This window comes from Sprattus sprattus (assembly GCF_963457725.1).
Source record: "Sprattus sprattus genome assembly, chromosome: 7".
In the NCBI taxonomy this organism is placed as follows: domain Eukaryota; kingdom Metazoa; phylum Chordata; class Actinopteri; order Clupeiformes; family Clupeidae; genus Sprattus; species Sprattus sprattus.
The window spans coordinates 22988239-23005759 of NC_137926.1; the positions used below are offsets into that span (position 1 = coordinate 22988239).

A 17521-nucleotide genomic window follows, 5' to 3' on the forward strand; every position below is an offset into this window, starting at 1 on the left:
TCAATTGAATGACTTTTGCTTAAATGATCTAACAAAAATAAAAAGTTCGGAGGAAAAATTGTTTCATTGTCTCCCCCTCCCCCCTTCTCATACCCTATACTCTTGATAGCCTACACTATTTTATTATACGGCTCTTCAGAATGTTCCAAAACGTAAAAAGAAAAGGAATTATTTAGCCTATTTCTACAATGATCATATTAAGAACGTGCTTCAGTTTAATTAAGATAATATGAGGAATCCTCTTAATCTATATACGTACTCTCGTAATTGAAATGGCTTAAATAATGACACACTTGAGAATAAAAAAATCAATACTGTATATATATTTATGTCATTACTCTGCGTTACTTATGGTGGATGACATATACAGCCAACCCATAGAGAAACCACAGCACAATGTCGGTCGCCCCTACTTGTTTTAACATGTTCAATAGTCAGCCAATCGGAATGAAGTACAGTCAGGCGTGCCCAATGAGAATTGTGTATGGTAAGAAGTGCATTGCGCTCTTTGCGGCGAAAACGTGAGGTAGGTCGGTGGAGAGGTTGTGAACATTAGTGAAGTTACAAGGTATACTAAAATGTTATATTTTCGTTGGCAAGGCACTGAAATAAGGATCAACAATGTCGGATGTAACTTTGTTTAGTTTGGGCTGAGTTTCACGACTCTTGTCCTTTAGTTCAGAGATGCTGTCACAACGTGACAGTCTCCATGTGCCCGAGGTTTCTATGCGGGCATTTAACAGAATAGACAGTCTTGGTTTTAGTGTCGAGAAAAATTGTGTCTGTTGATAACGTCGGTATAGAAGTTAACACCAGGAATCACAGAAGTTGATATATTGTCGTCTTGCGGGTGACATTAGGACCATTGAAAATAAATGTCAGTAAAGTTGTATGTAACTTTCGGATAACTTAACTATCTAATATCGCTAAAGCGATTGCTCGGTGTTAATCTTAATAATGACTGAGACATCCACTTGCTATCTAACTTTGGCGGAATGCGTAACTTAATTGTAACTTTTGATAATTTGACCTATTGGCAAGATGTCTATCTGCTCCATTAATACACTGTGACATAACTTTAACCCTTTAACGTTATTCCACGTCAAGCCAGCTAGCAAAATTATAGGTATCTGTCAAGTTAGCAGTTGCTTGGTACGTTTAAGCTTGCACCGATATTTTAAGGCCAGCAGCCGGTTGCACCAGTCGAACGTAAGTTCTAACTTAAGCTACGATGGACGTAGATTGCCCCTACGTTCGACTTTACACTCTACTAAAAAAATGGCAGTTGCACCAAGCAGATAGTTCCAACGTAACGCTAAGTCCTAACTTAGATTTTACACCTCCCAACTAGTTGGTGTAAGTTCCATGTCATGCGATTAAGAGTCTGTATTAAAGACCGCTAAATACGTTAAAAAATAAAAACAAAAGATGGCTATTCGTTTCGAGCAATGGGAAGAGGAGTTTCAACGCGGGTTGCGTCGCGAACGGATTGTCCGTGACCGTGTAGATCCATTTAACGAGTACGACGATGTTGATTTATATACACGATTTCGGTTTCGCCGAGCCGAATTGGTAAGAATAACCAATCTTCTTGCCAACGACCTGCGACACAACACAAACCGAAATTGGGCTCTAAGTCCATAGATGCAAGTGTGTTTGGCTCTGAGATATTTTGCCACTGGTTCTTTTCAGAACCTGGTGACTCAGTCCATGTCCACAAGTCTACCGTCTGTAGAGTGGTTCGATCTGTAGCAGTGTTAATTCGGTTAAAACATTCTTCACGTGAAAATATTTGCTGAACAACTCAACTTACCTCCTCGAGGGATAAAAAACAATTCCACCCCAGCTACTACAAACCATAATGTGTGTGAACAATGGCTAACTCTGACAAAAACTCACGACACACAACGTATACAAAGCAGCAATAAGCTGCAATTTATTATAAAAATCCGCCATCAAATAGCTTAACCTCACGCATATACCGCCCTAGGGTGGCCAGGCAGTCATGTCAATTTAGAGAATAAATGACGGTTGAACTGTTTTGCCCTCTCATTTCGGGTGCTAAACGCGTCTTAACTCAACACATGTCGTGTAAAGAAACTCGCCGGTACTTCCTGTTTACATTGTTATCTGTAATAATGATTGGCTTGAAATTGTCTTAACGTCATTAAATGCGACACTGGTACACTTTACGAACTACTAGTTAAGTTAAGACTTAAGTTACGGTGGTGCAACCCAAATTTAGAACACCTTTAGTTTGAAACTAGCTACGTCGAACATAGGGTTAAGGAGAACTTTACGCCCTAACTTACGATCCACCTTACGTTCGACTGGTGCAACCGGCTGCAGATATGTAACATTAACCAGCTCATGCTTTGGCACAGCTGTCGTTACCGTGCTTTACTCAGTTGACGTTAGCTCGCAGTAAGGCTGTTTTGTTTTCTAGTGAAATGACATGCACATGGGTCATACATCATACTGTTAACTTTCACAGTGATAAGTTAGATTGCTGTCGGGGCTGGCTGACAAACCTAGACACTACATGACCAAGGACGACGTCATAGCTAGTTGGCTCATTTTCAGATATTCGTTCGACACATTTTATTCAGGTTTGTCGTAAGTGAAAACCTAAATTCCTTAGTTATATGGAGTTTACTTAAACAGCTGTTGCATCACTCGAAGTCGGTTGTGGCCCAGGAAGTGTCGAATAACTACACACGAGTCAGAACTGGGTGCGATGTGGGATTCCTGTGCAGACACAATCTCCTCTCCTTTGAAAAATGTCTTATTTGCGTTTTGTGTTCGCAGTGGAAGGGGGTGAAACTTAAACATGGACGGAAGAAAAGGAGAGGGTAAAGGTAAGTTGAGGACATTGTATCATTTGTTGTGTAAATCAACTTCTTGATTTGAAAATGGGATGTCTATGTGAGGCAAAGCCACTGTTTGACTTGCATGTTAATGTGGCAGCACAATTTTTTTGGCAAGCATAAAAATGCGTAGGCCTTGAGGCCACAAGGCTAAAACACAAGTTATCCTAGGTAAGGCTTACTGGACATTTTGGTGTTCAAAAATATTTCCGCTCTAGAAGTTGAGCAAACTGTGTTTTGCCCAACATTTAATGGCAGATTCACTAAAACGAATGTGTTGTTTGCTTGACAGGTAAGGCTGAGCTGATAATGGCAGGCGATACAAATGAAGGGTTCCCTTCCATTGAGAGGTAAGAAACATTTGGCTCATCAGAAGTCTGTTGTTATTTGTTTGCTACGTTGCATAAATGTTCAGCCTAGTATTTACCCTTGAAAGTTTGATAGTTGATCAAACTTATTTAAAAGTCCGTTGAAAGATTCCAAACTTGTCATGAAACTAAGGCCTTGTTCAGACTACCAGCCCGAGTCCATTTGTTGGTATCCAGGGAGTTTCCAGATTGATTTTTGGAAGTCTGGATAGTAAAAAAAAAAAACATATGAAATCCGACATTTGGAGGTGGTTTGAAACACGATTCCAATCAAATTTCAACACATGCCTTTCAGTCCGGACACTCTGGCCACTCAGATTGGATTTCAAAGTATCTATTGCGTCACTCGCAACACGACACACAACGACAACATCAAATCCAGAGTGACGGAAGTGCTGGAATTCATGCTGCTACTTAACTACTTCTACATTGTTACAGCAGCAACCCATGCAGATAGATTTGTGATGTCTGGATACACAAATCCATCTGATCCCTTGCAAATAACTAATTTGTAATAAATAATAAATAGTGCGGACAGTCATCTCAAAATATCTGATTTGAGAAACAAATCTGATTTGCCTGCAATCTGAACATGGCCTAAGAGTACCGCAGAGTAAATGGTCAGGCTTTGTAAAATCCTAAAATGGACCTAAGATCTTGCACTTTCTTGCCATTGAATCTGTGCTTCTTCAGTTCAGTTCAGCAAACATGTATTCCCCCCTCAGCGTTCTCCCTAAGGCAGTGAAGAGGAGGGTTCACGCCCTGAAAAAACTGCAGCTGCAGTGCGCTCACATTGAGGCCAAGTTCTACGAAGAAATCCACGAGCTAGAGAGGAAGTACGCCGTTCTCTACCAGCCACTGTTTAACAAGGTAACCACCCGCCCACCACCAGTGATCTCAGTTTCAGCCTTGCCACACCAGGCCCTCTGCTCTCTGCTGCTGCCTGCATTCTTAACCACTGAATAGAGTTCAGTCAACACAGAGAGCATGGGTGGGCAAAGTCATGTAGACTAGAAGCGGCCTGTGGCTGAGCTGCAAACTGCTATCGATGAGCTGTTATTTCATGATGAGACCTTTAGTCTAATGCACAGATGTGTGCTGCCTTCCCCTTGGTGTTTTCAACCCAGCAGAGGCAACACATCAGTGCTACATTGTCATCCCCCATCTCCAACGAGTAGCCAGTTCATTACTGGGCTATTTCCAGGGATGGGGACAAGCTGCCTGGTTCCAACCAGAAACCAACTGGAGGAACTACTGCTGAAGATCTGTGTCTCTGGTGTGGCAGTCCACTGATGACAGTTTACTATATGATACTGTAAAAATCTAAGTATGCAAGTAGCATACAAGGACAGGAATAAAAATACTACTTGTCCACAGCTGCATGTGCATTTGGGAGACCATTTATTTCCCTGTGGAAAGAATAGCAATGCCTGCCACATGTTGGATTTTAGGTATTTGTTTCAGTACATGTCCTTCGCGATCAATGTAGTTGAGGTTATTCAGCTGTCTGTGCTTTATTGATTCACACTGTGGAGTGCCTATGCATGCCTGAAAGGTAAGAAGCATTGCTGGTATAATTTGGTTGTGTGTGTGTGGTCTCCCCCTGAGAGACAGCATGCACATGCGTGTGTGTGTGTTTTTACAGAAAAAAAGAATAACCGATTTTTGGTTTGTTTGTGTTCCAGAGACGAACCGTGGTGACCGGAGCAGTGGAACCCACAGATGAAGAGTGTGAATGGAACAGTGACAGAGAGGAAGATGAAGATCTGACGGTGAGGATTTGTATAATTATTGATTATTTACTTGCATAGATTCTGTGGGCCTAGTGGTTGTGATTGATGATAAGCTTGTCTAACTTGCCCTAAATGTTATCATGTGAACATAACATGGTTACATCCATGAGTCTATATGACCTCTGCTTAACTAACCACCAATGAATAGCTCATCCGTGTTTAGGGTACTAAATTGTACCCTGAAATGTAGAATTTGTCCGTAATTGCTTAATGAGCAATAAATCCACAGGAACTGGTACCAGGGACTGAAATGTATGGTCTTCAGCTTCTCGATAGGCGCGATTCCTGTGAAGCACCATAGCACATCAGTAGCATAAATGTCCTTGTGTTTGCAATGTGTTCCTCAGGAGGGGCTAAAGAAGAAGGCTGTGCTGGAGGAGAAGAGTGAACTTGGAGAGGCCCCCAAGGGCATCCCAGAGTTCTGGCTCACCATCTTCCGGAACGTTCCCATGCTCAGCGAGATGCTGCAGGTCAGGCCTAAGCCATGGTGCCCTGTCTAGTTTGTTTCTTCACCAATGTGCACAGAGATGTCAGAAAGTTCCTGGAGTAAAAACTGGAATTTAAAATGGAAAATATTTATCAGAAGGCTCCTGAGTATAATTGACAAGATATACTGTATCTCTCTAAACATGTTGCCTCATACAGGAAGTTCTTTAAAAATAAGACATACAGAGATAGAACAGTTGATTTGTATCATGCCACAATGGCTTAACGAGCAATATAGAACTAGTGTAACAATAAATACTATTTTACATAAGAAATAGAAAAAAGAATTACTAGTTAAGTACTAGTTGAAGTGCAAGCTAGGAAGGGAGGTGCTCTCAGAAGAGTTTGGTCTTCAAGAGCTTCTTAAAGGTAGAGAGGGATGCTCCTGCTCTGGTAGTGCTAGGCAGTTTGTTCCACCAACGTGGAACTACAAATGAGAATAGTCTGGATTGCCGTACTTGCACAGACGGCAGTGCTAAGCGATGCTCATTAGACAAGCGCAGCATCCTGGGTGTAACATTTGCCCTTACAAGAGCATTTAAGTCGGTAGGAGTAGAACCAGCAATCACTCAAGTTATGTTACGTAGTACACTCTCTCAAATGATTCTGCCTTTCCTCTAAACAGGAACATGACGATCCAATTCTGAAGCACCTGCAGGATATCACTGTGAAGTTTTCTGAACATGGACAGCCAATGGTAAGTAATTTAGAGGAAAGATTGATTTATTGCTTGATTATTATTTCCCCCCCCTTCAATTATCAATGATGTTTGCCACAAGCTATTCACCAATTGCATAGGGAAAGTGAGGTTAGGTCTCAGTGGAGATAACTGAACATTGACTGACCTTATTAGCTTGTCACTATAGGAGGAATTATGTTGCAGCAGAAATGATGAGCTAATGGTTGTTGCTTCTCTCTAAACAGAGCTTCACACTGGAGTTCCACTTTGAGCCCAACAGCTACTTCAGTAACACAGTCCTCACCAAGCTGTACAAGATGAAGGCTGAGCCAGATGCTGCAGACCCCTTCTCCTTCGAGGGCACTGAGATTGTGGACTGCGAGGGGTAAGAAGACTTTCTGACTCAACTTTGATTTAAAAAAAAAAAAAAAAACAATAGTTCAGGAAAAAAGAATAACTCTTCTTTTCCTTGTCCTCTCCCAGATGCCAGATCAGCTGGCAGAAAGGCAAAGACGTTACGGTGAAAACCATCAAGAAGAAGCAGAAGCACAAGGGCAGGGGCACCACGCGCACCGTCACCAAGCAGATCCCACAGGACTCCTTCTTCAACTTCTTCAACCCCATCAAAGGTAAGGGCTGAGGTGCCCTCCGGCGATCACATGCCTGCACACACCCAAGCTTATGGAAGACCTTGAGTGGCTCACTTTTCCCATTCACTTTTTGACATCACCCTAAACATTTACATTTATTCATGGAGTAGGTTATTTTATCTACTCAGTATGTGTATTTGACATGGGAATCAAACCAGGTGCTGCTTTGGTGCTGTTGGCACATTGTTCTCAGGGATTAAAGCATTCCGGCACCGTGCCGGATTTCCGGCGTGTGGCGTTTGGCTGCGGAAAAAAAGTCTAATATAATTATATATATATATAATTTTTTTTAACACACGTCTCGATATCATCACCATTACTTTCGAGTTTATGAGTTCGTCTGCCAATGATATGAAAGGAGCACAACTTTCAGGCGCTCAAAATAACATTATTAGCCAATCAGAAGTAGATTGGGGCGGGTCTTGTGAAAATGTGCTTTCAGCACCGGCTTTTCTATATGGCTCTGCCTTATGCTACGTAGAGACAAACGTAGAGATACTGTCACACCGAAGCAGAGTAAATTCAAGAATCCTTGGGATGATGCCCTCCTAGTTGATAAAGGATTGAAAAATACATGGCGCTGGGCATGGATAGAAGAGATGGGGAAGGACGGTAAGCCTTTTGGTAGCCGGTGTAAGAAGTTAAGAGAAGCAGGTGCTCTCTTGAGCTCAAGAAAGCTTCTGTATGCAACTAGCGGGGGAAAAGTGCTTCCAGTGCTTCCACTTCATCACCCGCTCATAGAGCAGTTCGCGCTATCCAACACACAACGCTTTTACAACCACATATGATGTACCAGCATCAATAACTGACCGTTAATGTGCCCTGAAATACGCTTGTGTACGTTCATCGCAGAACACAATCTGTCTTCCAGGCTCGCCCAACCCCTGTTGAATATATGCCAAAAAATCGCTGAAGTCAAAATTGCTTTGAATAAACTGTCAATATCCAATCAGCATGCCAGCTATTTTAACACATGGCATAACACCAGAGTCCAAAAGACGTATTTCGGAAAAGCTAAAAAACGGCATGTTTTTCTTAAATGTCGACAAATTCACCAACAACAACATAGACAATGTCCTCGTTCGTTTTTTGGATGAAGATGACAATGCATTCAAAACGTAACACTTGCCAGGCAGGAACATGAATATAGCCAATGCCTCAGCACTTACTGCTAGAATAAAATATGTACATTTTAATTTACGATTATTTCTTTTGAACAAAGTAATTATGGAACTGTTGCAATATAAATCTGTATTATCTACGTGTATTATCTACACTGTTGCACTTCAACGGTTTAAAAAGTGGATCACTGTCCTTTTTCATAGATCCTCAATGAAATGGTTGCAAATCAAATCTTCTTCCACTGACTGAATTTCACATACCCTTATAACATGTCACCTTATGATTGTAGGTCATCTTGAAATCTTCCAAGGACAAAGCTTAGCAGCAAAACTTGATATCAAGAGAAATCGTAAATGCTACATGTGTTAGTACCATATTGTAGTGGGGTGGAGTACTATTGCTGACCTTCTTGGGATTGCAGTTTCAAAAGTCCCACCATAATCTGCCATCATTCATTTCTAAATGTTTTTTTTTTTTTTTTTGACCCTGTAAATGTGTGCACCACCGGACCACACACCCCCTCGCACTCAACCACATTAAAAAAAAGTTCAGGCACAGGATTTTTTTTTGCTTTAAACCCTGTGTTCTACTAGTTACGTTCCAGGAAGGCTTAAGGTGCTCACATGCTTGTCCGATCGTGCTCTCCGATCTCACGAGGCACGCCCTTAAACGCCCTCCTTGAAGTGGGACCACACCTTTGAGCACCTCGGAGAGCCATCCGAGGCTGTCGGATGGCCTCTGGAGCACCGCTTGAATTTTCTCTCTATCCGATCCGACTATCCGATCCGAGCTGTCCGACACCCCTGGCTAAAATGACGTTTCCTGTTTCGTTCCCTATGACAGCACCTCCGTTTTAAAAAAAATCTCGCTGGAAACCTGGGGCTGGAGGTCCAGGAGTGCAGTAGGAGTTGGAGGAAGATCAGGGACAAGTTTGTAAAAATGAAAAAAACTATGAAGGGCACCAGCGGCGATGCAGGAGGAAAACCGACATCTCCCTTCTTCCTTGCTCTATCGTGGCTCTCGCCGCATATAAAGCATAGGGAGACGTCGTCTAATTACAGCAATAATAAAAACATTTCTTGGTTTTCGAACAGCCTCTTTGTGTTTGAGTTAGCAGAGCATTCAGTGTAAATGATTAAATTGTAAAATAACCTGAATTGTAGACGGAAAAAAGCAGACTGTTTGTGTGGTATAATAATAGAAATATTCGGCAATAACCGCGAGCTTGGTCATTGTCGTTAGTAATTCATTTCACAACAACAGCCTCTGATCATTAACTGAAAATACACGGATAAAAACAAACGATTTCTTATTTTATAGTTTGTTGTTGATGATGTAATGGCCTTGTAACATCATAATAAACCGTTGGTAATCTCCACAGCCCCTCGTAGAACCATGCAGGTAGAGGTGAGTCGTACGATCATCAGATTAGAAAGGGCGTGTCTCTCGTGAAGTCGTACGAGGTGAATTGGATAACCATGCAAATGCCTTTTAGATGTGTTCTATGGTTTGTAACTGATCTGAGTTCAGTCAAACCTTATGCTGCAAGGAGGCCCTCTTTTATTTTTTATTTTTTTGTCTGCAGTTTCTGAATGTCTAGCCTGTCATTGGCCTTTTAAGCCTCTGCAGACTGTGGTAGTCTTTTTGAGAGCTTGATCTTAATATGTGCTCTTTACTGCACAGTCACCTCTTGCTGTAGTCCAGTTGGTTGCTTTGGAGATGTGGGTCATCACTAAGGCCAAGGACACTCAACCGAGATTTATACAGTAGGCGAATTTGGGTACCAATGCATGGGTTGTCCAAATGCATGATGCATCGACAAGTTTGGAGATTTTGTTACGTTTCTCTCTCCCAGTCACGCACCATTACTCCCTCCCTCTGGGATGTCTCTGCCAACCTCATGGCTGTTCTGTTTCTAGAGGTCTTTCAAGCGCCCTTTGTCCCTGCAGTACTCTGAAGTGTCTAACAGGGGGAGTTGTTGTGATGTGCCTTGTAGTGGTTGCAGTAGATGTAGATGTAGATGTGTACCATGAGAGGGCAGCAGAGTTGTTGAGTTTTTAGCTGCTATTTCATCATTCCTTATTATTAAGGGGAGATGCTACACAGGCAAGTGAATGTGCTTGGTGTCAGATACCTGAGTGAAACAGACACACACCTCGGTAATTGATTTAATTGATAATGACATTCATAGCTAGAAGAGATTATCAGATAGATGTTTGGGTACATATTTTAATTGATTGCATCAATAGTTTCCATCACTGGTTAGCAGGTATCTTAACATTGATGAGAAGAAATGTGTATAATTAGCAGGTTGGCGTACAGATGTCTCAGCCTTGTTTGTTAGTCAGCCAATATTGTGGTTGAAGTCTGTGGAATCTCCAGCAGACTGTCAGTGCCTGCTTAACCTTTTCTGTCCATGACCACAGATACACATTACAAACATGCCACAAGGAATACTAAGAAACTGAGGTAACCTTAATGATGTTGTATCAGAGCAGGAGTTACTGTAATGAGCCATTCTATTTATAGAACCTGGTTGGTGTTTTTATGTTCTAGGGAATTTGACTTATCTTGCTAATTCTGCGTAACGTCAATGGATAGAACACATATTAATTATCATAGACAGTGGTGGATTTATTAAAACAGTTGGATCTTGAAATAAATGTAGGTTGCTGATCGGCGCAATGGTAGGCTACGACAATCACTTCTTCACTGATAAACCCACAGCTCTGTGACATTCAATTTGTGTGTGTGTGTGTATGTGTGCGCACACGCGCCTGGTCTCTGTCCCCAAGCCGCATACCAACCACTTGACTGTCGAGTCTGTTGGAAGGTGTGATCAGGTGCCTTCCCAAGCGAAAGGAATTTCATTAGACCGGCCCACAACTAAATTTGCGCATTGTCATTCAGGAAATGTAACCAGGCGTCACTTCATTGACTCAGGCATGGCCACTTAACCTTAGCAGAGTTTGTCGCTTGCCTGAGGAATGAAGCCCTGCCTGGTTAGACTGTGGGAAAGTAGGTGTGTGTTTGAAAGTGTGACGCTAGGCGGCTGCTCCATCACGTCGCTCAAGCGGCCGGATGTGCATAGTTGTCTGAGCTGTTAATAGGTTGCCAAGGTGGTTTCCATGGCACTCACCTGTGAGGCGTGCCTCACTTGTGGTTGGCTAGGGTTTATCCTTGGTCAAAATGGGTCTTCGGTGCTCCCCCCCAAAAAAACAGACTGTATTAACGTGTCGGCTTATTAGCAGATATCTATGTTTTTTTTTTGTTTTTTTTTACCATTTCAGAAATAATGGAGGCTATGCTTGAGGAATTTAATTTGCTTCCTCATTTGCTTCCACTTTAGATTCAAATAAATAAGCTAATAGATTGACAATAATTCCATCACTCGTGCAATGCATGTAGTTTATTAAATAGTTCTCGTTTAGTCATGTGAAAGTGCTGATGTGTGTAAACCAAGGAAGACTCAATTGCGGAAAAATATTCTTTTTTTTTTTTATTCTAAAGTCGGGTACAGAGGTCACAACCAGCCTGTGAACATTTCACCCTCCGCCTTTTGGTGGCCTGGTAAAATGATTTCACAAGTTCACGGTAATTTACACGCCAATTACCGCCAACTGATGAAGTCAGGATTCCGCAGGTTGATAATAGGTGCTTGCTTAGAAGCAAGCTATTGTTCGCGCGCAACACAGTTGCGTCTTGATCAGACAAGAAGACACACGCGATCTTTCTATCAGCGCGATTACTATTGATCAAAACAGAACGAGGGTTCGGCTGTATTTAAAAAAATACTATTAAACATATTCGCGGACATGCATTGCACGAGTGATTCAGTGCGATGGCTGCTCCAATAGAAGTTATAGCGACCACATATAACTTTATACCTATTTTCTTATCAATGTAGGCTATTTATTCCCAGGTGTTTTTGTAATTTACTTTTATTTTCTTCGTGCCTACACTGTATATTATCATTCCAGGTTCAGAATACCAATGGAGGCTGCGTTGGAAATCGTAAATCAAACTTTTTTTCAGCATTTTGAGTGGAAATTGAATATGCATTTGTACAGGTGTGTTCGTGCACGTCAGGCTGTTCCTCGCAGTGGAAGGACAATTTTCAACCGCAGCGGTTTATCAATGATAATATTAATATTCAGTAATTATAATCGAGATGCAAATCTCCTCAGAACGAGCTGAGCTTTCATTGATAAACCAATGCGGTTGTCTGCCTCTCCCGAGGTCCTGCGGTCTACTGTTACTCGTTCAAACGGGTAGACAAATCAATTAGGGCCTCAACATTGCAGATATTTTATTAAATTAAAGGCTATGAACACCGAAAATGAAATGTTATGCTCAAAATCACCACCGACTGACAGTCAGGATGCATACGCAGATTGAGTGATTGGCAGCTGGCCGCTCTGTCCATTCGCGCAACTCAGTTGCGTATTGATCAGCCAAGAAGAAGACACACTTATCAACTCGTTTAGGTTACTGATTAAAACAGAACGATGATTCGGCTGTAGGACTCTTGAACATACTATTGAGAACCTATTCGCTGACAGGCATTGCAAGCATGACTCGTGACGCATAGATTACATTTTTATTTTTTTTCATTGTGCACATTTTGTTTTACCTTAGGCGCCCAGGATTTTTCATAGGTGCTCGGCAAAACGGCTTAGGCGCGTGCCCAAATTTTCTCTATGCAGGAAAAACCCTGGGCTTGATGCAGGGAAGTGATTAACTCACCACCTGTCTGATGTCATCATTGGCAGGCCCAGGTTTAACCAAGGGGCTTTCAAAGCACAGGCAGAAGAAGACACGTCCCAAACAATGAGAGATTCTTTTTCTTTTAAGCCTGTGGAAGCCTGTTTGAAGTTTGGGTGGTAGGGTTTGATATGTTGATCTGGTAACTGTTCAGGCATCAGCTTGGTCCTAGAACAGACATGGGCAAAGTACGACCCGCGGGCCGTTTACCCGGCTTGGGCTTGGGCTTTTTAATCCGGCCCTAGCATCTGGCCCAAAAAATTAAAATAAAATAATAATAATTTTTAATTAAATGACGCGTCGACTATAAAAATCCACGTCGACCATTTTAAACAATTGTCGACTTATCGTTGCAGCTCTATGCCGCACAGAGCCTGCGTTGCTGCTCAAACCTCTTAATGTAAATAATAAAGAAGTTCAAGTGAGGTAATTGGTTTGGGCGCAGGCCTCAGATGTTTTCATGATGTTTGATCAGTCATGTTACGACATGTTTTTGTATTGTTCATGTTTGTGCAATTTGTTAAATTGCCTTGCAAATAAATGTTTTGCTACCTGTTAAAGGCCATCATGTGATGATTTTTACATGTAATTTACATTAGTTCACACAAACACTACATCCATCTGTTCCTGGCTCGGCCTCTCTGACAGAGTCTTAGGTTCAGTTCTCAGGGAGCACACACAATGATCAAATATTTATTTTACCTTTATTTTATTTTTAATAGTAGCTGTTGATAAAAAAATATAAGCGTAATTTTACCGATAACTTGTCATTTCCAATCAAAGGTTAATGATGAAATAAATGTATTTCTACAATAATGGTGTCATTCCTCTCTTTTCTCTGTCTAGAAACATCTGGAGATGGTGAAGTGGTGAGTCTGCCTTCTGGAGTTGTTTTGAAATGAATGGATGCCATTTGATGTAGCATTACCTAGCATCTATCAGCACATGCAGATCATAAATGTTGATTGGGTTTGTTTGTTTGTTTTGATTTATCGGTCTTAGGATGAGGACTTGGACTTCACTCTCGCCGCAGATTTTGAAGTTGGCCATTTCTTCCGTGAGAGAATAGTCCCAAGAGCCGTGCTGTACTTCACCGGAGAGGCCATGGAGGAGGACATGAGTGTATGTTTCCAGCTCCCTCTCAATGCCACCATTGTGCTCTGTTTTTATTACCTCAGCATAATACATAATACTTACTGAATTGCTTTAGATTAAATATGAGGTATATATGATAGAATTATCTTTATTATTAATATTAGAGAATATTAGAGCTTTGTACTTGACACAGTGCTGTTTATCCTGCAGTGCGACGAGGAGGAGTACGAGGAGGGAGATGAGGTGAGTGGTCTGAAGGGATTTATATTTTTTTTCTCACTCGTGGCATTACAGTTAGTGTTTATTTAATCAACACAACTCTGTGTTGTGTGTTTCAGGAGCAAGATGAAGAAGGCGATGAGGATGATGAGGATGACGATGACCCCAAGGTAGATTCACTCGCATCTGTTTTTGTGTGTGTTGGTGTTATTAACTGTCTGGGAGTGTATGTAAATAAACCAGATGATTGATAATAACTCTGTCAATGAACCCCTAAGGTGCTGCTGTCTCTGTGTTTTGTGTGTGTTTGGAAAGAACTAATGCAACGCCTTGTGTGTGACCTTTTCCAAATTAGACAGACACACACACACACACACACACACACAGACTCACACACCTATGCACACAAATCACACACACACACACACAGAGTAGCCACAGTGGAAGAGATGACTCAGAAATCACAGCGTAATTGCATGTTAGGACTTGCTTGACATTTATGCTGTTTTTGTTCCTCTCCCTCCCTCTGTTTTCCCTTCCATCCAGGCATAGTCCTCTCTCCCTTCATGCGTTTCTAGGTAAGGGAGACGGGAGGATGGCATCCTGTCCCATCCTCTGTCAGGCTTTTTTCCCCCTCTCATGTGTCTATCTATTCTGCAGAACTTCTGACAGTCTGATACTGCCCCCCCTGCCCCCCCCCCCCACACACACACACGCACACCCCCTGTGTACGAGAAACAAAGAGTGAGTCTACTGCACACAAGTTTGTTCGGTTTAAGTCAGGTGTATTTCTACACACTGCCACTGAGTTTCTTAGTCGGATTTCTCCACCATGACTGAGTTGGCAGTGAACCTGTAAAAGAGGTAATTGGTGAAGTGGTATTTGCTCACAGGAGAAAATGAAATTAATCTGCTGAGCGAGGCCAATAGGAACCGTGCTTCCCATTGAGCATGTGAAGCGTTGTCATGGCATTTCATGGTCTTCACCTGCAGCAGCATCGCAGCTGACTCACTCGGTCTTTCTCACTCACACTCCCCCGCCTCTCCGTCTCCCTCTCTGATCCAGCAGGAGAATCCATTCAAGTGTCTAAAAGATGCAGGCTTGATTGAATTCACCACCCACGTGGGCTGTTCTTGGATATATTCACTGTAAAGTCTGGCCTGATCTCTTCCTTTCTTACCCTCTTCCCTTCACTGACCCCCTCCTGTTTCATCTCATCCCACATCCCTCCTCTCCTCTCTTGTCCTCTCTTCTCTGCAACACTCTCCATCTCTGTTTGTTTTCTCTGTTCCTCTCTCCTCCCTGCGCAGACAAACGAGCCCCAGCCTGCTGAGTGCAAGCAGCAGTAAGGTGCAGATTGGACTGTTGAGCCGTCCATCAAACTGGCCCCCTTCCCCGTGATACAGCAGGATCTTGTCCTTCCGCAGGAGGCAGCCCCTACCCCCAAAAATGCATCAGCAAGCCAAACACTGTTCAGAAATATGTAACTGTGTCTATATTTATGTTTATTTGTTGTTGTTTATTGTCTTTAAAATGAGATTTTGGACAATGTTGACCCTGCGTTCAGACCCACCATCCACAGTTTGTGCTGAAAATGTGTAAACCGGTGTGAAAAGCCTATGTGACACTGGGATTCCTGTCAAATTACCACTTCTGAAATCCTTCCATTTCAGACATATCTCTTTCTCAGGGTCTTTTACACCAGTTCAAGCAGAACTGAACCCAAAGATGGTTCCAAAAATGTTATTGTCTCTCGTTCCTTGTCTGTGTTGCAGTATCTATTTAAAGAAAGGTGTTTTTTGAGTTGTTGTTTTCCTTTCCCAGTGCCGGTGGCCCACAGTTGACGACAGTATGATGCGTTGTGTGGAAAGACGCATCAGCTGTTGAGTGTTGCCTTTGCCTTTGCTTAGTCAGGCTCAGTGATATCTGTGTGCTGCCTAATTGTATCTCTAAAATAACAATGATAAATTAGAGCGTTTTTTTGAATTGTATTGTATTTGTATGTTTTTGTTAGTTCGTTTTTTAACACACCCATTAAGTGTAGATCTGTCAGAGTTATGAAGAGTTTGACACTTTAAAGGGCAATATTTTTGTCATAGTCAAGATGTGCTGTCTACGCTCATCTGTGTCATCATGGTAATGTTTTGGTTTCATGCTATCCTGCACAGGAAGTCATTGTGGATATTAAGGCCCTGCCCATCTGTGTCTGTCTAACATTCAACAATAATACGCTGCCAGGATGCTAAAGGTTACCTCATGAATGCCTTTGACCTTGGGTTGTCGAGTTCTGTTACTGCGCTTGTGGTGAATTCACTCATATGCAAGTCTGCCTGAAATGCACAGTGACTATGGGACAGTTTATCTGGCTCGTGGTGGCAGGTAGTTGAGCTGATCTCTTCATACCGTAACAAACTCATTTATGACCATGAACTAGTGATGGCCTTAGCTGTTTCCTCTCAGATTTGTTACGCAATGTCATTTTTTAGTTTATACTTACAAGTCATACAACTATATTCAATAAAGTTTAAAGTTGTGCAAAACATGTGATTGGCTTTTCTGTACCTCAACTGGTGATCAAATTTAATTTCCATAGGTTATTATGGAGAACCAGAATTGTAAAACGCTGTGACAGTAGCAAAACACACAAAAGCTAATGCAACAAAAACATCTTGTTCACCATTAGAAGAAACAAAATATTATTCAAATGCAGCAATGAAACACGTGCAACACTTCAATATTACAGTTTTTCTCCATTGCTTTGGGTAATTTCACAAAACAGAAATTACATTATCAAAACTCTTAGTGCATTTGGGAAAATAGCCTATATGGTTCAGCACAACTACATAGATCACCTTAAAAAGGTCATATCTCACCCAAAAGAGTTAACTTAAGCTTCAAAACCAAGTCATTTCCCCATATAAATAGTCAGTGCCCCCAAAATAAGCTAGATGGTTTAGCACAACTCTATGGCACACCCGCAAAAGGTCATATCTCTCCCAAAACAGGCAACTCATCAGTCAAAACTAATTCCTTTTCTCATACAAATAGTCAGTCCCCCCAAAATGAATAGTACCTTTGGCATTGTTTAAACACTGCAGGTCAAAACATTTAGATGTTTTGTCAGTATGGCAGTGGACCACAGAAATATCCCTCATGTGCATATTTCAATCTTGGCTTAGTCCTTTGACACTGAATGGTTACTGTAGTAGATGTTTTCTTTTCAGAATACTATGTGTATCAAACGGAAAAACGATGAATTCAAGAGAACCAACAAGGTTTCACATCACATACTGTATTGCACTCATACTGCCATGGGAATTGTTACAGTAATTGCCAAACAGAAACAGAAAATGTGTACAGCACAATATACTGTCAAACAATTAGTACATCAAAACAAAAATTATGTATAGCCTTCACTCCTATAACAACACATACAGAAGGAAAGTAAAGCAAAGCTGGAGTTGAGGTTTCGTCCTC

General features: G+C 41.7%; 1 protein-coding gene across 1 annotated transcript; it reads left to right on the forward strand.

Moving 5' to 3' along the window:
* Window positions 1–499: 499 nt before the first annotated feature.
* On the forward strand, window positions 500–16584 carry nap1l4a (nucleosome assembly protein 1-like 4a). The gene is made up of 14 exons (XM_080841484.1): window positions 500–526; window positions 2809–2858; window positions 3160–3217; window positions 3961–4105; window positions 4921–5007; window positions 5376–5498; window positions 6140–6211; window positions 6439–6578; window positions 6677–6822; window positions 13576–13598; window positions 13732–13851; window positions 14035–14067; window positions 14163–14213; window positions 15355–16584. Exons 2-14 carry the CDS (start codon window positions 2831–2833, stop codon window positions 15391–15393), a joined length of 1065 nt encoding a protein of 354 aa, XP_080697610.1. The 5' UTR covers window positions 500–526; window positions 2809–2830; the 3' UTR covers window positions 15394–16584.
* The last annotated feature ends 937 nt before the right edge of the window (window positions 16585–17521 follow it).